The following is a 21,777-nucleotide window of genomic DNA, read 5'->3' as shown; positions in this document are numbered from 1 at the left end:
GTGGCGCTCGGGCTCTAGGACCGCGAGGGACGCGGGCGGGAGGCGGGGTCCGGCCGAGCGATGGGTGGGGCCGCGCCTGTGTTCCCCCGCTCGCGCGCTCCGGAGCCGAAGAGCCGTGCGCGGAGGAGTGGGCGGGGCCGCGCGGGGCGGTCTGGGCGCCTGGCGGGTGGGCGGGGCGCGCCGCTGGGCCAAGCAGCTGCCGGGCAGGCCGGGCATTAGGGCCTCGGCGGAGTCCGCTCCCCAGCGCGCAGGGCGGGGTGTACGGGCGGGCGGCTTCGCGGGCAGGCGCGGGCCCCGAGGCAGCGGCTGCGCCCTGCGCCGGGGAGGAGCCGGGGGCGGGCGGGTGAGCGGCAGGCGGGGACTGGGGCCCGAGGCGGGGAGTGCCGGAGCGCCGGCGGCGACGACGGCAGCGGCGGTAGAGCAGGCTCGGTGCGTGGGTCCGTGGCGGCTCGGGGTCCGCCCGCGGGCTGCGGTGCGAGCGGGCGGCCCGGCTCCTCTCCTCCCCCGCCCGCCGCCGCCGCTGTGATTGGGTGGAAGATGGCGTTGGGCGGATGGAAATCCTAATGACAGTCTCCAAATTCGCCTCCATCTGTACCATGGTAGGTGAGGCGGGAGGGCGGCGGGGGCGGCCCCGGGACCCCCGCGGGCGGGCGGCGGCGGCTCGGCCCTTGTCCCCGCTTCTTACCCGGGCGGCCCGCAGGGCCTAGCGTGGGGGCCCCCGCGGCCCAGATAGGGGCGGTTGGACGGCGGCGGGCGGGGAGCGCGGGGGCTCCGCTGTCCCCGGAAAGCGGGGAGGTACCCGGCGAGCCCGGGCGGCGCGGGGGCGACCGTGGCGGACGCGGCGGGGCGCGGGCACTGATCGTCAGCGCCCGCGGGCTCAACTGTCCGAGTCTTCCCGCGGCGCCGGGGCGGAGCGGCGAGGCGCACCCTGAGGTGTGGGCGCACGGCCCCGGGTTGGGGTCGGAGGTGGAAGGACGCGCGCGGGGCAGCGCCTCTCCATTTCCGTCCGGCGGTGCGCGGAGCGGGGAGGCGGCCCTGGGCGGGGGTGGGGGTCCGCCGGCAGGAAGGCAGGGTCTCATTCCTGCCGGGAGAGGACGGAAGTCAAATGCAGATATCCTCCGCGCGCCTCTGGCGACGCCGAGGCCCCCACCCGGTGCTTAGGGGTAGGGGGTGTGTGTGAAGGTGGAAACTTTAAATAAGTGGTGTTGAAAATTTTCCCATTTTCGGCTCTTCCTGAGCAACGAGCTCTCTGTTTTCCAGCCATGTGTCCAGGTGGCAGTCTCGGCTCTGCGAATCCGCGTTAATCTTGAAAACAGCTTAAGCTTCCCGGTCGATTGTTTACTTTAATACATCAGACACATCTGTGTGTGGCTGGAAGTACTTCTGTACGGGGACGGATTGTAAGGGTTGTTGTTCGCGTTTCGTTGGGGCATTTAAATAGACTTTGACGGAAAAGTGCTGCTGCCTGTTGCAAACTCCCGAATTAATTACAGCAAAACGTGGGTGCGTTTAAATCTTGGTGTTTTCGTGATTGGCCAGAAGGGCCCCAGTTTTTCCACACGATGGGGCAAATTCGTTTCATTAGGTACTTCGGAGCTTACAACGAGGGATCTTAGTTGTGAACCCTCACAGAAAAAAAGTTATTCTTTGCAGTGTGGGCCTAGCGATTATGTTATTAAAGACACCTGAAGTCTCTCCTTCTGCTCTATCTTACTGGCCCTTTTTGTGCGTCCGATTGCACAAGGAGATCCCCAGCAATCTTCTATTGAAGGGTAGTACATTTTATATGGCTTTAAGGAGTGATGAATCAGATTGGAAAGGTGCTTTAGAGGCAGATTCTATACTGCACGCTGGGGAACAGTACAAAAAAATGGCTGAAGTCAGGTGGAATTAAAATCTACAATATTAAATCATGTTGAGTGAATCACTGAAGAATCCATTTCCCCAAATGAATGTTTGTTCTTTTTCACAATTTACATTTTAGGAAATCATTGATATTAAAGGGACTATATTAACAACGATTCCACAGGATCATGTGGATTAATTATTTTTAGATATGCCAATTATTATCGTATTCTGTTTCAGAAGGAATGTGATAATTAATTCTTTGAAAGTGATAATCTTGCCAGATTGCTGAGCTACACGGATTATCTGGTCATAGTTCATTGTCAAAGTCTGTTGCTTAGGGAGTGACGTGTTTTTACTCCCTACTCACCATTCATTCACTCGTTTATCACTTGCTAAGGAAGAGAGACTGGCCTTAGCCAGTGGGGAAACAGTAGTGATCAGGGGAGTCCCTGCTTTCATGGTGTTTATGATCTAGTTGAGGGACACAAACAGTATTCAGGTAGATATATTCAATATATATGCTCTGATTAGATTAGGAAGATGGGGAGAGATTTGCCAAGTCAAACGCTGAGTAAAGGATTCTGATCTGAAGAATGTCAGACTCAAGCTTTTTCTAGGGCTTTCACTCAAGTGTGTTGATTGGTTGCATGCGGTGTGTGTGTATTGTTGGTGAATATGGAAATGTCAGTGCCTGGTCAAATAAGATGGTTCCAAAACTAGTGTTAGAATTGGGTGTGTCACGGGGCGCCTGGGTGGCTCATCGGGTTAAAGCCTCTGCCTTCAGCTCAGGTCATGATCCCAGGGTCCTGGGATTGAGCCCCGCATCAGGCTCTCTGCTCAGCGGGGAGCCTGCTTTCCCCTCTCTTTTTCTCTGCCTGCCTCTCTGCCTACTTGTGATCTCTGCCTGTCAAATAAATAAATAAAAAAATCTTAAAAAAAAAAAAAGAATTGGGTGTGTCTGTAGTTCATATTTGAATAAATTCTGATGCACTTCCAAAATAATGCTGAATGTCTCAAAGTAATCTGTTATCTTACTCCTTAAAGAAGACTGCAACCTGTCTTAGAAAATTGACAGTCAAGAAAAGTAAAGGTATTTACCTTTGTGCCTTTGTAGATGCTCTTTGTGTAGGCTTTGAACACTCCCTCTTTGCTTCTAGTCTGGTGAGTTCTTCCCTCTCAAGCTGATAGCCTTACTTAGATAATCCTACTCCTGTCCGTCCCCACCTCTATCCCCATCATAATTTCATGGAGTTTTGGTAACCTCAGTAGCATTTATTACACTTGCTGTGTTGTGAATTTTTCTCTTGTCTCCTTATTAGACCGAAGACCTTAAGGGAAGGACTATTGTTTATTTCTGCAGTTTTGGTGGATAACTTCTGCAAACTAGAGAACAGTTTCCCAGAGGCCTCCATTTCTCCTACCTGAGTCTGGGGGAAGTGAGTTTGTTTAGCATGGATGAGGTTGGGGGTGGTGGTGGGTGTGTGTGTGTTGGTGGTAAAGAGGAGGTGTTGGACCTAAGAAGAATGATACTTCTACTCAGAGGGTCAACATCTGTGAAAATATGATGAATTGGAATTTTATTTTAGAAATAGTAAAGCCTGGGTGGCTCAGTGGGTTAAAGCCTCTGCCTTTGGCTTTTGTCATGATCTCAGGGTTCTGGGATGGAGCCCTGCATTGGGCTCTCTGCTCAGCAAGGAGCCTGCTTCCCCCTCCTCCTCTGCCTGCCTCTCTGCCTACTTGTGATCTCTTTCTCTCTGTAAAATAAATAAATAAAAATCTTAAAAAAAAAATAGTAAAGTTTACCTGATTTTTTTTTTTTTTTTTTTTTTCATTTGTCAGCTTAAGGTATCTGGGCAGATTGGCAGTACCTTAATTGGATGGAGTAACTGTTAAAGAAAAAATCTCTTCAGATATGTCTTATTCTAGGTCACTGTTGTTCTGCTAATATGGGAAAAATCAGTTTTTCTGAAGTTAGTGTTGTAGCCTGACGCAAATGAGTGATTCTTTTTAGATGGGAGTGAATAAACTTGCAAAGCTACGTCTAGAAATGCCTCTTGTTATTTGTCCACGAAATAATATATTTTGTGTCACATGGTGGTGTTTGTTTTGCCTCTGAAGTAGCTAGCTTCAGAGTTCACATAGTAGTTACCTGATATTAAATAGTCTCCTTAATAATTGTAGCCAGATACATATAAGAGAGGCCTAGGTTTGGAAACCAAAGCTGCAGAGCAGTTTTGGGTGGCCTGGGACTGGAAAGTGGTAATACATGGGTCTTGGGCTGTTCCTCGAAGGCATCAGCTGCACCAGCTGGGATCATTACGTCCCTTCCTGTGTGGGTTGGAGAAGTCATGTTTGGGAAGAGATTGTTGAGGAGGGGGATTGGGTAAAGGAGAAGTTGTTAAGGGTAGATGGTGTTAGATCCTGGGATGGCACTGGCCTGGCTGCTTGCCCACTCCCAGTCACAGCACGGGGAGGTAGAGCCATCAGAACGTGGGAGGCCAAGGCCCCAAGTCAGCTCTGTGCAGGTCCGACAGGTTTACTTCTTAAAAGCTTGTCCCTAAAATAGCACCCTATACACGGTGACCTTTGAACTCCTTATTGAAGGAAAGTCACAGGTGAAGGTGGCTATTTGTCTTTTCTCATTGTTTTGAGTCTCACTGGGGTCACTCAGTAAGAGTTAAGAGTTAAGCCTCTGCCCTCTTGATTGTCAAACCCCCTGGGGGGGTGGGGGGCGAGTGTGTGTGCGTGCACGCCTGCGCTTGGGCTGCTCTCCTCTTCATGCAGTCCGAATATTGTATTAAATAATAAAATGCTTTGTTCCATCTCAGGAAATAGGGTAGATGTAATTCTTCTATTAGTAAAATAATTTTTATATTTTATTAGTAGAATAGTACTTCTATAATAGGAACATTCAAAGTGAGTTGCCATTGTTTTACTCATTTTTGCTGTTTTTACTATAAACATTAATTTTAGACAGGAAAATTTCAAAAAGAAGGATTTTTTTCTCATCATGTAAATGGTTAAGTACTGATAAGGAATGTTTGAGCATGTGTTTGAGGAGGCTTAGTGGAGAGAGCATTTAGAACAAGTGTTATAAAAGGTTTATTTAAGCTTGCTAATCTGATTTTGGCTACAATACCTTTTGGTTATTAAAATGATGTGTTCTCGGGGCGCCTGGGTGGCTCAGTGGGTTAAGATGATGTGTTCTCATTAGAGAAAATTTGGAAAATATTTTGTAAAAAGCATTTGAAAACTCTTATGCAAAAAGAAAATAACTGCTTTCCCTCCCAGAGCATATTTTGTCTTTAAAAAAAACAAAACAAAACAAAAAAACCAACCTTGGGCGCCTGGGTGGCTCAGTCAGTTGGGCGACTGCCTTTGGCTCAGGTCACAATCCTGGAGTCCCGGGATCGAGTTCCGCATCGGGCTCCCAGCTCCACGGGGCGTCTGCTTCTCCCTCTGATCTTCTTGCCTCTCATGCTCTCTCTCACTGTCTCTCTCTCAAATAAATAAAATCTTTAAAAAACAAATAAACAAAAAAATTAAACTTATAGATAAAATTTTCCGTTTCAGTTTTCCCCATGAATGATTGTCTTGCTGGCTTTTAAATTTGTACAATTGCAGGATAAGCATGGAGAGTTTAATGTTTAAAATGATAATATGGCAAGTTTGTTAATGCAGAAAGGTATAGTGATAGGCTGCTATGTTGTATATAGTTAGTAGAAATGGAATTTTGTAAATGATGATGGGTTTATTCTAATCTTAGGTACTTAATAGTTATCACAAAGGTAAGACCATTGGGATTTGAAACTTTTAATATGCTTAAAAAGTATAGTTTTAAACACCATATTCAAGTGTGTGGAATGTGTCTAAAGACTGGTTTTATTTTATATCATGTGGTTTTGCTTACCTTCTGCTTCTAGCTCATCTTTTTATACTAGATCTCAGAGCAGTTTAATTATTTACCCTATCATGATCCACGTGGCTAGTTTTAGCCAGGCTTGATCACAACACGTCTTGTTTTATTTGATTCCCAGCTTTTGACCAGGTCCCCCAGAGATGGAAAACCTCCATTTTGTTACTTGGAAGTTTCTTCCTTCCTGCCTTTGAAATAATTTTTATTCTAGTTCTCCTGAAACTTTGCTGTCTCAGGAAAGATTATTTAAGCACTTGTTCACTTAGTGGCATTAATCCTTTCCAGAGACCTTCATTTTTCCAGATTTAGATGGTCTGATTTAAATCAGATAGTCTAACCTAAAATCTAATTTAGATTTTCTTTTAGTAGCTTAATCCCAGAAACTTAATGTTTAATATTTTATTATGTATCTTACAGCATGGTATAGTAAAAAGAGCAGTTAACTCAGAAGATAAATTTTAGTTTTCTTGAACGTTTGTTTCCTTCCAGATCTAAAACTGAATACTTTGTTCCTTCAGAGTTTATAAATTATTACTGATACCACCCCCGTATTTTGGAAGCTTTAATCATGTTTTATCTATTAGTTTTTTTCTTCTTACTTTTTGACTACCTTCACCCCTTGCACCTCTGCAGCCATCAAACTGTTCTCTGTATCTATGAGTTCGGCGGGTTTTGTTTGTTTAAGATTCCATATGTGAGTGATCATAGGTATTTGCCTTTCTCTGTCTGATTTACGTCACTTAGCATAATGCTCTCTAGGTCCATCCACGGTGTTTCCTATGGCAAGATTTCATTCTTTTTTTCTGGCTGAGTATTATTCCACTCTGTGTATAGACAATAATTTCTTTCATCCATGTATCCATTGGTAGACACTTGGTTTCTTCTGGGTCTTGGCTATTGTAAATAATGCTGCAGTGAACACAAGGGTGCAGATACCTCTTCAAGTTAGTGTTTTCATTCTCTTCAGATAATTGCAGTGTTATGGTAGTTCTATTTTTAATTTTTTTGAGGAACGTCTGTACTGTTTACCATAGTGGTTATGCCAGCTTACATTCCCACCAAAAGTGCATTCCCACCAATAAAGATTCCCTTTTTTTCATATCCTCACCAATACTTTTTTTTTTTTCTTTTTGATAATACAGTCTAAAAGGTATGAGGTCGGACCTCGTTGTAGGTTTGATTTGCATTTCTTTGAGGATTGATGATGTGTATCTTTTCATATACCTGTTGGCTAGCTGGAAAAATGTCTGTTCAGATCTTTTGCCCATTTAGAAAAGTCAGTTTTTTTTTTTTTTTTTTTTTTTTGCTGTTGAGCTGTTTGAGTGAGTTCTTTATGTATGTGTCTTGGATATTAGTCCCTTACCAGATACATGATTTGCAAATATTTCTCCCATTTAGTAGGTTGTATTCAGTCATGTTTTAGATTATATAAGGAGCATGGAATTTGATACAGTTAAATATGAATTATGTCTAGTTCCTCAGTTTTGTTCATGGAAAATTACAGTTCAAAGTAAATACATATTTCTTCCTTTAAAAGCATTTTGTAGAGGTTAGGGATATTGCCATTTTATTCATTAACAGGCTATTACTATGTAACTATTTACTCATGCTTGAACATTTTTTTCTTTTCCAGTACCATTAAAACCAATTTTGAATTGGTGCCCTTTTTTGAGAGTCCACATTTGTTTCCTTAGGTGTGAGTGCAATCTTGGACAACTTAATTTTCTGTGCTGTGGTTTCCTTATCTGTAAAATGGGGGTAAATGATACTTGGGTTCATAGTAATCACTTTGTAATGGTGGTGGTTCTTTATTACCCCTCTAAAGTGATTTGTGCCCTCGGTGTGGAAAGGACTCTTTGATGCTACTGATTCATGTTAGCTCAACAAATATTAGTAAGCAAAATTGAAATTTGTTTCATGAAATGCAATTATTGCAGTTCATTTTCATCACAGGAAACAGCTCATTAGTAATATATGCCTCTGAAAACACAGATTTATTTTGAAGTGCATTAGATTATGATATTGTAAACTAAGAATGGAGATGATCTTTCTCTGTTTTAAATAGTTTGTAGAAAGATTTTATTCTTCTTGTCTGGGAATAGATATGGTCTAATTTGTGACATTCTCGAAAATTTTTGAGAAGTTTAGGTAAGTTGGGAATACTACTTTTAGAAGAAAAATCTTGCCTTATTTTTTATACTAAAAAAAAAAAGGCACCCCAACTTTTTGTCATTGTTAGAATGACTTGTGTGTATCAAAGTCAGCTTCAGGCCTTATTTCCTTTTGTATTTTCCGATTGTTCCTGCCTCTGTCCTTTCCTGGAATAACATCTCTCATTGGCCTGCCATGCAGTTACCCAGTCTGCTTTCCTATCTTGTCGAAACCTATTATTCTCTCCTTGTCTCATGGGTTGGAAAAGGATTAAATATCTGTAAAGTGCTTTAAGGTGTTGTAAGAAAAGGGTAAATGTTAGTTGTTATGAACAGTTATGTATGGGTTGCTGGGTTGAAAACTCCCAACCAGAGAGACAGTGTTATTGTGAATACCTGAAATTAGAGTTTGATCATTTAAAATCTTATGGTTAGAATTTGTATTAGAAGGAGATGAAGGACACGGTTTATAGACATAATTTGTTTTGGAAGAAAACTATTAAGTCTTCACTTTCGCAAAGTTCCCAGTCGAGAAGAATTTTGTGATAGTGTCAAGTACAAGATATTTAATAGGAAACATAATTGTGTGAGGTGCTGAGACTTTGCATAGTCCGTTGTGTTCACTGCCTTATGCTTTTCTGTTGCTTCTTTGTAAGAAAGATCATTAACTTTTTCTAAAAATTGTGTCTACAGAGTGTATAAGCTTGCCTAGACTCCCCATCTGTAGTAATCCACATGTCGAAGGCTGCATGCCAGTAAAAATTTATTTCCAACTTAAAACAAGAAGTGGATGTTTATTTCAGTGATAGCTGACAGATGTTCTTATTGAGATGCTTCATAGGTGCAGGAATCATCCATGCATTTCCTACTTGTGAATACTGGTTTAAATCACAGAATCTTTTAGCGAGTTATTGACTGTTGCCTTTGATTTTATTTTGGTGTTTTAGTGACCTAATGTCTTCTGCCTGATAGTGTTTTTCATGGGAGGATGGGGAGAATTTATAAGCCAATAGTGACATGCTTTGGGTTTTTTTTTTTTTTTTTTGTTTTTTTTTTTTGTAGAGAGTGCCTTTTCTTCAGTAAGTACTTTTAGGAAGTATTATTGGAGAATTACATTACGTTAGTGTGTGTGGGGAGGGGTACTGAGACTACAAAGATGACAATGGTAAGCCCTGGTCTTTACAAAGCTTCCCATTTAGTGTTTCCTGAATGGGTTCTGGTTGTGCTGAGAAAATAATCCTGGCCTCTGGGCAGCTGAGAGGCATTTGGATTGACCAGATCCCTTGACTAGTCTCATCCAGTTGAAAATAGTCTTATCTGTATGTTTTTGGGGGCTCTATAGTTACTACTCTCTATGTATGCCATGATGAGAAAAAGTTTGGGAAAGAGGGTAGATATATAGAAAAAATGAGTTCAAGGAGACAGTTTTTCTGTAAGTAATGATACATGAGGAAGAGAAAGTGGTTCTCTCTCTCTTAAGAGAGAAGAGGACTTCAAGGGAAAGGCTTCACAGAAGAGATTTGAACTTTGTGAAATGAAGTCATTTATTGTGTAGACAAGGAGGGGTAGGATTCCAGATGTGAGCAAAAGTATAGAGTCATGGGATAATGTGCTATTTTTAGAATCTGTAGTTCAGTTTGGCATGGAACAAGTCCTGGGAGAATTTTAGGCTGGAGAGGAGGAAGGGGCAGATGAAGGAGTACCAAGAGAGTTTACCAATCACTGACTCTCATTAAAATATCATTAAAGTATGTATTTAGCCTGAGAAAATATAAGTTCAGAGGAAAGTTGTTGGGATAATGAAACAGTGGAATTGATAAAAATGTCAGTACATTGCATGGATTGTTAAAAGTTACTTGTATTATTTTTTTTTAAAGATGACGGTAACAAGATTGGGTATAATCACCACTATTCAGTGGGTGGTTAAAACTTGGTAAAGGTTTGCTCCTCCGAAAAACCCCAGTATTAGAAATTTTAAAGTTATATAGGCATGTTAAAAATGAAGGATAAATAAATATACACCCTCCCAAAAGATGAATTTTCTTGCGTCCTAACCAACAGGAAATTAAACTGTATCACTCAGACTCTGAGAGCAGGAAAATAGAAAAATCAAGAAGCAAAATTAAAAAAAAAAAAAAGATCAACAGAAAACCAAAATAAAGTGGAACAAGCCCTAGTTCATTAATTACAATAAACCTAAGTGGATTAAATTTATCTGTATTATAGTGAAAGGACTATAAATTACATAAAAAACCAAAATGTTGCTAAAAGAAACCTGCCTAAAACAAAGACAGCATATATAACCATATATTCATGTTATTATACCTAAGAAAACCAACTATATAGATTGATTTTGAGATATTTCAAAATCATTTCAAAGTTATTTAGTCCTTTTTTTCTTAGCTCCATACTTTCTCATAACTGTTGCCTTGAAGACCCATTTAGGGCTAGGAAAGCTCAAGTAATAACCCTGTTTTCACAGATTGGAGAAAGAGGTTTTAGGTCATTCTCACATTCACTAGGGATGAGGTCTGAATTTCTTGACCCCCAAATCCATAATGATATCTATAAACCAATATGTTGAAACTTTAATGGTTGGAACAAAATTGTTTTTCCTTCCTTTTTAAAGAAGAATTTGGAATTTTTGTCTTTTGACTTCCAAGTTTTCTGTGTGTGGGGGAGTACCTTTGAGTCCCACTTCGTTAATTATTGTTACTTGGATTTCAGCTTTGAAATGGAATAGTCATTCTCATTAGATCACATGAGGGGATGCATGTGAAATGAGACAATTCATGTAGACATCCTTTGTGCTATAAAATAGAAACTAAAATCAGTATATGACCATTATTGATAGGACTCCTTGTCCTCCTAAGGAAAGGATGGAAGGCACATTAAGGTGCCATAGTCCTAGAGTTACAACAGGCCTCACAAGTTCGCTTTCACAAAGTGTAGTCATGTCAGAGTTTGCAAATGAGTGTTTTGAAGATCCTGGTCTTAGGATGTTCAGGTGATTGATGAAGCAAATTTTTAAGTGGTGGTTGTTGTTCTTCTTCTTCTAAAGATCATTTTAATGGTTCATAAATTTATGGTTAATAGAGGTTTCATTTGTTTGTTTGTTTTTTTGTCTTTGTTTTTCCTGATAAGCTATCTGTGGGTTTGGCTCCCCTATTAGCATACAATTATTTGCTGAATTATTTGTGCTGTGAGGGTGCAGTTAACTTCTGATATCAGCAAACTTCCTGTAATTAACTTCTAGTAGCAGTTTTTTAAAGTTCTAAAATTATGGAGAGTAAATGTTGTTAATTTCTACAGTATTGGTCCACCTGGACTTTTCAGGGATCCTTGACAAGAGAATTTTTGTAATTCTTTTAAAGTAGAATCTTACAAAGAACCCATCTCAGCACAAATAAAGCAAGCAGTAAAGGGGCAAGGAGAGACTAAAATAAAAGCCTTCTGTTCTTTGGAATGATAAATATGTTTGTAATATGAGATTCTGTAGACAAAAACATTTATTCTGATTTGTCTGTGATTATCTCAGGCATTATAATGAAGAAGTTACTATCTTTTTTCCTAGAATGTTGTTCCACAGTTTTTTGCTGATGCTAGACAGATTCCCTGGTGTTTAATTTGCTTTATGAAGATACTCATGCAGGATGATTACAATGGTACCTTGGGGGTAGCAATTGGTACTTTGAACTTTGCACGAGGAAAATGTGTTTTTGAAAGAGTAGGAGAAGAAGGGTATTCTTGTTTCTGCCAAACAGGATATAATATTTAGAAGGTGTCCAGCTTACAGCCTTGAATGATGAAGCTTTGGTTCATCTAGGAACAGGTGAGGAATAGAAATGGAGTGTTTAATCTTTCATTATTTGATGGACTTAGAGTATAACACTCTGATCGCCTCAGACCGATGGTTGTCAGGGTTCTTTCTTTAAAGGTGAACAAAAGTTGAACAATTTTGAAATGTGAGAGGCTCAAAACTAGATATAATTGATGAAAAACAAGACCAGAAATACTGTGCTTTGATTCTGCTATGCAAATTTATTATTCTTGTTATTTGTATATGTTTCCTTAAAAGACCTTTCACTCCTTTTTTCTTACTAGTTTCTTTAGTTTGCTAGTTAGTTTCATTTGTTTTTACCACATTTTTTGAATTTGAAGAGGTTTACATATCCCTCACAGGGAGCCCAGTTCAACAAAGACCTGACATGTTCCCATGCCTGGTAAAGCAGCTGCCTGGACTTTGACTCTCATCTTTACAAAGAGAAAGTTGAAGGAAGCAATCTTACCTTCTGACTGATTTTTTTTTCCCCCCTGTGAAAATCAAGCCTTAGCCTAGTAACCCCACTTGTGTATTGGCAACATTGTCATCTTGTTTGAAGAAATGCTAGATCGCCCATTTAAACTAACAAGTAATATCTGTCACCTGTTTTGTTCTGTCTGTAATTTTATTGTTTTCGTTCCTTAAAGACTACACGGTTGCTTGTGCTGAGGTTACTGGCTTTCCCAGTACTCCACGGTCCTGCTGTGCCAGTCTACTTGCTTTAATTCTCTCCTGTCACTTTGGGAGCTGGACCATTTCAGCCCTGACAGTCTGGCTTTGTTGTGATGTTCTTGCCATTTTATATTAGTGATGACTTCGATCATCTTAGCAGACTTTGGAAAGTTGAATGTGACTTCAGTAATTTTCAGCTTTCACAGAGAATTTAGATCTAGATTTCTTGGTGAGAATTTTTTTCATCCATGTTCATCACAGATATTGGTCTGTAATTCTCCTTTTCAGTGGGGTCTTTGTCTGGTTTTGGGATCAAGGTAATACTGGCCTCATAGAGTGAGTTTGGAAATTTTCCTTCCGTTTTTATTTTTTTGAAACAGCTTCAGAAGAATAGGTATTAATTCTTTTTAAATGTTTGGTAGAATTCTCCTGGGAAGCCCTCTGGTCCTAGACTCCTTTGTTGGGAGATTTTTTTTGATAACTGCTTCAATTTCTTTTCTGATTACGCGTCTATTCCGGTTTTCTATTTCTTCCCGTTTCAGTTTTGGTAGTTTGTTTCTAGGAATACATCCATTTCTTCCAGATTGCCTAATTTGTTGACATATAGTTGTTCATAATATATTCTTACGATTGTTTGTATTTCTTTGGTGTTGGTTGTGATCTCCTCTTTCAGTTATGATTTTATGTATTTGGGTCCTTTTCTTTTCCTTTTCATAAGTCTGGCTGAGGGTTTATTGATCTTACTAATTCTTTCAAAGAACCAGCTCCTAGTTTTGTTGGTCTGGTTTACTGTTCTTTTGATTTCTGTTTCATTGATTTCTGCCCTAATCATTATTTCTCTTCTCCTGCTGGATTTAGGCTTTTTTGCTGTTCTTTCTCTTTCTCCTTTTAGGTGTAAGGTTAGGTTGTGTATTTGAGATTCTCTTATTTCTTGAGAAAGGCTTGTATTGCTATATCCTAGATGTCGATAAACGTTCTAATGTTTCTGGTAATATTGCTAAGTAACCTCACAACTTGAGATCGTATAAATAAAGGTGAAAGAAAGGCTTGGATTTAGGTAAATTTATGGATGATAAATCTGGAATGAATTATTCAAGAAAGGATTTTGGGTATATTTTTGGTTGGCATCAAAGCTAACAAGGCTCTCTTAAAATGCTACTCTAACAGGGAGAAGGCTGGGCTGAATAGGTGTGGCACAGTTTAGAAATGAAATTTAATGATGGAACATTTGTAAAACCTCCAGGATTATATGCCTGGTAAACGTGAAATGGTTGGTAAATGTTGCCTTATTTTCCTTCTGTCATTTTTACAAACGAAGGATATTTAATACTGACTCTGAAATATGATAATGAGGTCAGTTTTAGAAATGGAATGGTAAATATGCCTTTGTAGATTAGTAACTAATGAATTCTTTTGAACTATCAAAATGAGGAATTTAAAAGTGAATAAATCATTCAGGTTTAACCGTGTATATTGTTAAAGAATATGACATGTGATTATCTTAGAAACAATAGTCTGAATTCTATGTTTCTAAAAAGTTAAAGAGTCACTTACTATTTTAAAAAGTACGAAGCTGTGTGAATTTAAAAAAAATCATCTTCTGCAAAGAGGAGATGCAGTCTTTCCCAACAGTTAACTCCTTGTGAGAGTCTGAATGGTTAGACATTACCTGTTCACATACAAACATGACCTCGTGTGTTTGTGTCACTTCCCCACCCCCAACAAAATCTGCAGATTTGCAGCTTGCTGTTTTTACTTCCATGTATAATGGCTGTTTTCTTTGTCATTTGGTTACTTCCTTCTAGGTCAAAACTGTGCTCATTTTATTCTCCGTTATTTTCAGTGTCTCCCATGTTAGACTTTACACAGTACTATTGCACATTTTCATTTTCTTAAACCCCAACTGTAACAGTTTCTTAGAGCTGCCCGAACAAAACGCCAAAATCTATGTGGCTTAAAAATCACAAAAAAATCACAAAATCAGAACCTCCCAGTTCTGGAGGCCAGAAGTCCAAAATCAAAGAGTCAGCAGAGTTGGTTCCTTCGGAGGGCTGTCAAGAGAGTCCGCTCTGCCTTTCTTGAAGCTTCTGGTGTTTGCTGGCAGTCTTTGGTGTGTAGACGCATCCTGCCTTCATCTCCCTGCCCCCCCCCCCCAAGATTTTACTTATTTATTTGAAAGAGCACAAGCAGAGGGAGAGAGAGAAGCAGGCTCCCCGCTGAGTAGGGAGCTGGATGAGGGGCTTGATCCCAGGACCCTGAGGTCATGACCTGTGTTGAGGGCAGATGTTTAACCTACTGAGCCACCCAGGTGACTCCCCCTCCCCCACCTTCAACTTTACTTTCTGTTTTCCCTCCTTGTCTCTCCCATCGCTTTTCCTCTGCACGTCTGTCTCTGTCCATGTTTCCCCATGAAAAATAATGACACCAGGTGTTGGATTAGGGCCCACTCTAATGACCTGTAACTTGATGACCTCTGTAAAGACCCTCTATCCAAATAAGGTCATATTCTGAGATCCTGGGGGTTAGGACTTCAGATGCTTTTATTGTGGGGTGCCATTCATCCCATAACGGCGGTGGAGCAGTCAGGCCTATTTCTGCAGTCTGAATCTGAATGGTCAGGCTGTGTCCTGGACACTATGGATGCATGGCTGTTTACCTCTTTACCAGTCTGTGTTCTCAGAGGGCTTGCAGTCTAGTTGGGAAGACCAGACCACACATGGCTGGGTAAGCAGTGACACAGACCTCAGACTTGTTGCTTAAAGGGAAGACAGGCCGAGTTGGGAGTGAACAGAGCCTGGACCATCTGGAGGCTTTCCGGGAGTGGTGGATAGGGGAGCTTGCTGGGATTCCAAAGGTGATAGGACAATGAGGGTGGGGAAAGGGCTTTGGAGAGGAGGCAAGAATGTATGCATGAATGAGAACAGCTAACAAATAAGCGTTTAGTGATTAAAATGACATAAGTAGTTTAATGTTTCAGTAATTTTGTCCTCAGATTTGTTAAATGGAATCTGATGTATTGGTTTAGGCAAAAACCTCCTCTGAAAGTTGTCTGGCAGTTTTAAAAAAACATGTTTATGTGATTAATAATCACATGTGCAGCCTACAGGACTCATTTTTTGCTCCAGTGAGTTAATGAGAAGAAGTACTTTTGATGAAGTGGGTAAAGGAAAGTGGGAGACATCATAAATAGGATACTCACTCCTTTCCTCCCCAAAGTAGTGACAGAGAAAGAAATCTAAAAACCTTTGATCCTTTTCAGCTGTGGCATTATTCCTGTGGGTTTTTTTTTTTTTCTGATTATATGTAAAACTTAAAAAAGAGATCAGAGGAAGTGGTTTCATAGAAAATTTATCTTAAAATGTCAACAAAACCTGGTTACTGTGGGTCAGTCATTAGTAAAAATAACAATGCAGAATATATTTTCATGGCAGATACTTGCTGTGAAGAAGCCTCACCAATATCATTTTCATTTTAGACCACTTTATTATTACTTTATTTTTTCTGAAGAGTAACTGTAAAATCTGTGAAATGGGCCAGTAAGTGCTAGTATTTTGTTTCACAAATGAGAAAATGTATGAATAGCTTACTACAGACTACAGTTACATGATCAGTGATTTGGGATTAGGAATCTGCCTGGGATCTCTCCAAATTCCATCTAGTGCTTTTGCCACTTTACCGTACTGCTAGTAATGTAAGTGTGGAGTTCCCCCCATCCCCAGTACAATCACAGTATCATTTACTGCCCGCACCCCCATTTCCCAATTTCTTAATATCCTCAATCCGATTGTTGAAATTGCCTGATTATCTCAAATGGTTTTACATAGCTGGGTCTGCACATTGCATTTGGATGTTCTCTTAAGTATGGATCTCTCACTCTTTTATAAATAATAGTTTATCTATTGAAATTCAGTTTTCCCATAGCTTTTCTCATATTCTGCATTTTGCTGATTATATCCTTTTAGTGGTGTGTAGAATTTCCCTCCATCCTCTGTATTTCTGTAAACTGGTAGATCTGCAGGCTTGATCCAGAATCTGTGTTTTCTGTTGTAGTTTTGGGTTTTTTGTTTGTTTTACGTTGTCCCACCTCCCCACCCCCAGCAAGGATGGAATGACTGAGTAGATGTGTGGTAGTGAGAAGAGTCTATGGTAATTGATGTGTACCTGTAGTTCCAACACAGCAGGAGGTACACGTGTCTTCTCTTTTTGTGATGGTGAAGTTGACGGTAGGTTCAGGTGTTGTCAGCATGATTCCTATTATGCGCTCCCCAGCAGCTTTTCACCTAATGATTTTAGCAACTGTTGGGTAAAAATCACCTAGGTCAGCATTTCATTAGAGCTTAAGAATAGCGTTTTAAATGCTTTTATCAGTTTTTGTATTTGTAGGAAATATTATAGAAAACATTTAGAGAGATTGTAGATCTATTTTTCATATATGTAGATGTAAATCTCTTAACATATGCAGAATATTTTCATAATTGCACTCCCAAAGTAATAGGCTGAGTTTTAAAATAAAATTTAACTTTTTTCATACCTAAACATAATTTTTGATACTACAGGTGGATAAGTACCTGGGATCCTAATAAAATTCTTGCATCTGAACTATAATAAGACTTGGCTGTGATTGTACACTAATGGTAGACAAAGTAGTTTTTCTTTTATTTCCCCCTTTTTAATATGCACTCATTAGAATAACTCTTGTTTTTAAAGCAACTTCAAATTTTTAAGCATATGATTGAGACTACTAGATGAACTAACCAGGTACAGTCACTTTTAGGCTAGCAGAGTGCATTGATTTCTGTTCGTAAGGTTTGAAATGGACCAGAAATTTTTGTGTATGTAATAAATTACCACCAATTTAGTGGCTGAAAAAAACATAAACTTCTTATCCTGTCGTTCTGGAGGCCAGAAGTTTTAAATGGATCTCATTGGGCTAAAATCGAGGTGTCAGTAGAGCTTTGGTCCCTTCTGGAGGCTCTAGGGGTGAGACTCTTTCCTTGCCTTTTCCTGCTTCTGGAGGCTGCTCTCTTTCCAGGCCTGGGAAGCCAGAGAGGGGTGGTCAGTCTTTCTCACATCATGTCGTCCTGACCCTAACTCTCCTGCCAGCCTCTTGCACTAACGGGAACCCTAGTGATTGCATGGGGCCCACTTGCGGAATGCGCGATAACCTCCCGTCTTAAGGTTAGTTGAGTAGCAACCTTAATTCCCCCCCAGCATGTAACCTAACATAGTCTCAGGTTCTGAGGATTAATGAAGTGGACATCTGTGGGTTGGGGGGTGTGGTGCTGTTATTTTTTTGTGAGCATAGTGTATATACATACTTTAACTTTAAAAAATAAAGCCTGCATTACATTTAATGTCAAAAATTTGTTCCTGGTAATCTTTGTAATGAAGTTTGGGCTGTGGTGAAGTATTAGAAAGGAGTTTGAGTGGATTAGTAAACATAGGCCTTTTGTGCTAAGTGGGTGTTAAGTCATTAGCTGTTGCAACTATAGGAGTACAAACTGTTGGCACATCAGAAGAAATGGAAAGATCCAACAGGGCATTTAAAGTGCTCCATTCAATGGGTTTTGTGTATTGTCAGTTGTACAGCTCTGACCAGCATCAGTTTGCAACATTTCCATTGCCTCTACTACAGAGTGAATGTCGCGTCTCCCTAGAATTCATATGTTGAAAGTGGGGGCTGTTTAGGAGGGCTCTTGTTAGATGAGCGCTGGGTGTTGTATGTAAGTGACCAATCACTGAATTCTGCTCTTGAAGCCAGTATTACACTCTATGTTAACCAACTAGGATTTAAATAAAAATTTGGGAAAAAATGGTGGAGGTGATAGAGTCAAAGGTGTGGCCTATGCGTGGTGACGGATGAATTCCTGAGGGTGGAGCCGTCACAAATGGGCTTACTGTCCTTTGAAAAGAGACCCCAGATCCTGCTCCCTTTCTGCTTCAGAAGTTAGCAGTGTGCCATTTGGAACAGGGCCCTCACCAGGACTTAGCTGTGCTGCCATGATCTGGGTGGGACTTCAGCCTCGCAACTGTGAGAAACAAGGCGAAGTTTAAGCCACCCAGTCTGTGGTGATTTGTTAGAGCAGCCCGAGCAGACTAAGGCACCAACCTTAAAATATCTCTGTTAATCTACTTGAGTCCAGTTACCAACGTTTTACAAATTTTTTCCCTGACTCATGTCTTTTTTTTTCCTCCTGTATTCCCCTTTACTGCTTTCTTTTGCATAGAGTGAATATTTTCTAAGGTAGCATTTTTATTTTCATTATCGATGTTTTACTCTGTGTGTGTGTATATATGTTTAGTGGTTGCTTTAGATTTTACCATATACATTTTATTTATTTATTTATTTATGATAGATTTATTTATTTATTTATTTATTTGCCAGATAGAGATTACAAGTAGGCAGCGAAGCAGAGAGAGAGAGAGGAGGAAGCAGGTTCCCTGCCGAGCAGCGACCCCGATTCGGGGCTTGATCCCTGGACCCTGGGATCATGACGTGAGCCAAAGGCAGAGGCTTTAACCCACTGAGCCACCCTACCATATACATTTTAAATGATCAGAATCAATGTCAGGTTTATTCTGACTTAATTCCAGTGAAATAGAGGAATTACTCCTTTGTGCGCCTGTTTTCTTTCTCCCCCTTTTGTGGCATCATTCTTGTACATATTTCATCTGTTAATGTTATAAACGCATCAGTACATGGTTATAATTAGTACTTCACCATTTCTGTTTCTTAAGTCCGTTGCCCATTATTGATACATATGATACATGTGTATTACATTAATATATATTATAGTTCCAGCAGTATTTTATATACACATTATCTTTTGTAATTGCTTCTTAAGTCAGTTAAGAGAGAAAAGGAGGAAAACAATGTGTTTATAGTGGCCTTTGTAGTGAAACAGTTACCATTACAGGTCCTCTTTTTTTTGGGGGGGGGGGGGTTCATGTGGGCTTGAATTCCTGTCTGAGGTCATTTAATTTCAGCCTAAACAACCTCCTTTAGTTTTTCTTATACGTGTGGCTGCTCGAAAAAATTGTCAGGTTTTCTTCTTTTCTCTCGTTCTTCTTTTCTTTTCGTCTAAGAGGGTCTTTATTTCACAGTTTGAAAGATTTGTTAGATTTAGTATTCTTGGTTGATAGTCTTTTAGAGCACTTTGTGTATGTTACCCCACTGCCTTCTCCTTGCCATTGTTTCTGCTGAGAAGTCAGCTGTTAATCCTATTGGTGGGCCAGTGTGACAGCTCCTTTTTCTCTTGCTTCTTTCAAGATTTTCTCCTTGTCTTTGACTTTCAGTGTTTGTTTGTGGGTCTCTTTGTGTTTATGACCTATATATTCTTCAATTCTGGCTTATGTTGAGTGCCTCTGCCTTTCAGTGGAAAGTATTGCTTTTTTTATTTTGACATTTCAGTTATACTGTGTCAGCTTTGCAACTCAGAATGATTAGATTAATTCAGGATTGTTTTATCTCAGCTGAGAATATATTATTATAGTTAAATATTACAAACATTCTAACAGAAGGCATTTAGGAGAAAATTCGATGCAAACTAAGATGAAATGATAATGTGAATTCTTTTCATGAGTTGTATATTGTGCCTGTAGGTTAGTTTCACTGTATTCTGCAAATAAATTTGTTCCATGTTAGCTTTTTAAAAAGGCTGTGGACGTGAGAATGTCTAGCTGTGTGGAGTTTATAAGATGCGGTATTTGTTGCATAGGTCTTTGTAACAAGTACCAGAGACAGTGCTTGCAACAAGGAAAGTGTATTGTCTTACAGTTCTGAGGGCCAGAAGTTGGATCAGGGTGTCAGCAGGGTTATACCTCCTCTGAACATGCTAGAGAAGACTCTGCTACAGGTCTGTCTCCTAGCTTCTGACTGCGTCAGATGTTCCTTAGTTTATAGATGGCTCTCTTCTCTGTGTCCCTTCCAATTGTTTTCCCTCTGCATGTGTCCGTGTTTACATTTCTTCTTTTTGAAAGGACACCAGTCATATTGGATTAGGGTTTACCTTAATAACTTCATTTTAACTTGATGACTTCTGCAAAGACTCTATTTCTAAATTAGGTCACAGCCTGGGCTACTGGGAGGTCAGACTTTAATGACTTTTTGGGGAACACAGTTCCACCCATAACAGGTGGGTTCAAGGGGTGTTGCCATCTGAAGTCCTTTCAGAAACAAGGTAGGGACTTAAAGAACTGTACTTTTTAAAGGGGAATAGCAATTGCCCTGTTTAGGTATCCTTCAAAATAACTAGTTTAAGTACCTCTAAGTTTACTTACAAGCAAGCATTGGAGCTCTACAGCTCCAATTTTGCATTAATCTCATAATTGGCGACATCTTCTGGAAGTGGTTAACCAACTGCTTGATTTCCCCCCCTCTTTGCAACTGCTCAGTCCCCTACTTCCCACCCCCTCAGTCTTTCGCAGCTATGCAGTATTTTCACTAATTACATGGATACTTAATAAGAACTTTTATTGTTTTACTGATTATGAAAGATATGTTTGTGGTGAACAGGAATGTGTAAAGAAACTAAAAGTACCTATAATCCATTAATTAATTATATTGATAACGTGCTTTTGTGTGTTCTCCTGGCCTTTTCCATACATAGCGAATACGATTTTTCAAACAAATTTTTATGATTGCATAGCTTTTTAACTGGGTTGTGGATAATTGGATTAATTATTATTGCTAGTACTTTCAAATTAGACATTTTTAAATTCATTGTTCCTGTCTTCTCTTCTGTTACGTCTTAGAGCCCAGTATAGACATATTTTTATTGTTTCTCGTCTTCTCTACTGACAACAGATTTTGGTTTTTATTAGAGTTTTGGAGTTAAAAGAGGCCTTAGGACAACTACCCCTTTATGGCTATAAGTACTACAGGGGAACTAAATCTGGGATCGTGATACTCACAGTGATCAGCAGATTCTAAATGAACTCCTTCAACATAGTAATTTAGATTGAAGCTATGTGGGAGCTAGTTTACATTATTATTAATTTGCCCTTCCTTCTGAAAAGCTACCAAACCGGAATAACAAACATGGGTGGGGCGAGGGGGTGGTGGTGGGATGGTTATGCATGAAGTCTTCAGCTAACAGATTGGTTTCCCAAGATTCTTTTTTGAAGTCATTTGATTGGAGTTCCTTATTCATTTTCTCAGAAACAGTGTGTCAGTTCAGTTCCTTAGCCAAATGGACAGGGTGTGTTTTAGTGCCAGTTATTATCATAGTTCACAACATTATGGCATAGAGTTCATTCACAGGGGCTGCTGTTGCTGCATGGAGAAAAGTACGCCTGAGAATTGCATGTCTTTTGCTGCCTTTCATTCTTCAGGAAGGAAAATCATGGGAAGATATCTTACGCTGTTA

At 40.1% G+C, this 21,777-nt stretch overlaps 1 protein-coding gene across 1 annotated transcript in view; it reads left to right on the top strand.

Moving 5' to 3' along the window:
* The first annotated feature begins 336 nt into the window (after positions 1–336).
* The window catches only part of USP12 (ubiquitin specific peptidase 12), a 98,878-nt gene continuing 77,437 nt past the window's right edge, over positions 337–21,777 (top strand). The window contains exon 1 of the mRNA XM_032838281.1: positions 337–599. Coding sequence (XP_032694172.1) covers positions 552–599 — 48 coding nt within the window. The 5' untranslated portion in view covers positions 337–551. The remainder of the gene's footprint in view (positions 600–21,777) is intronic.

This window comes from Lontra canadensis, unplaced genomic scaffold (assembly GCF_010015895.1).
Source record: "Lontra canadensis isolate GAN:19392208 unplaced genomic scaffold, GSC_riverotter_1.0 scaffold103, whole genome shotgun sequence".
NCBI lineage: Eukaryota > Metazoa > Chordata > Mammalia > Carnivora > Mustelidae > Lontra > Lontra canadensis.
This window is presented reverse-complemented; position numbering and strand designations above follow the sequence as displayed.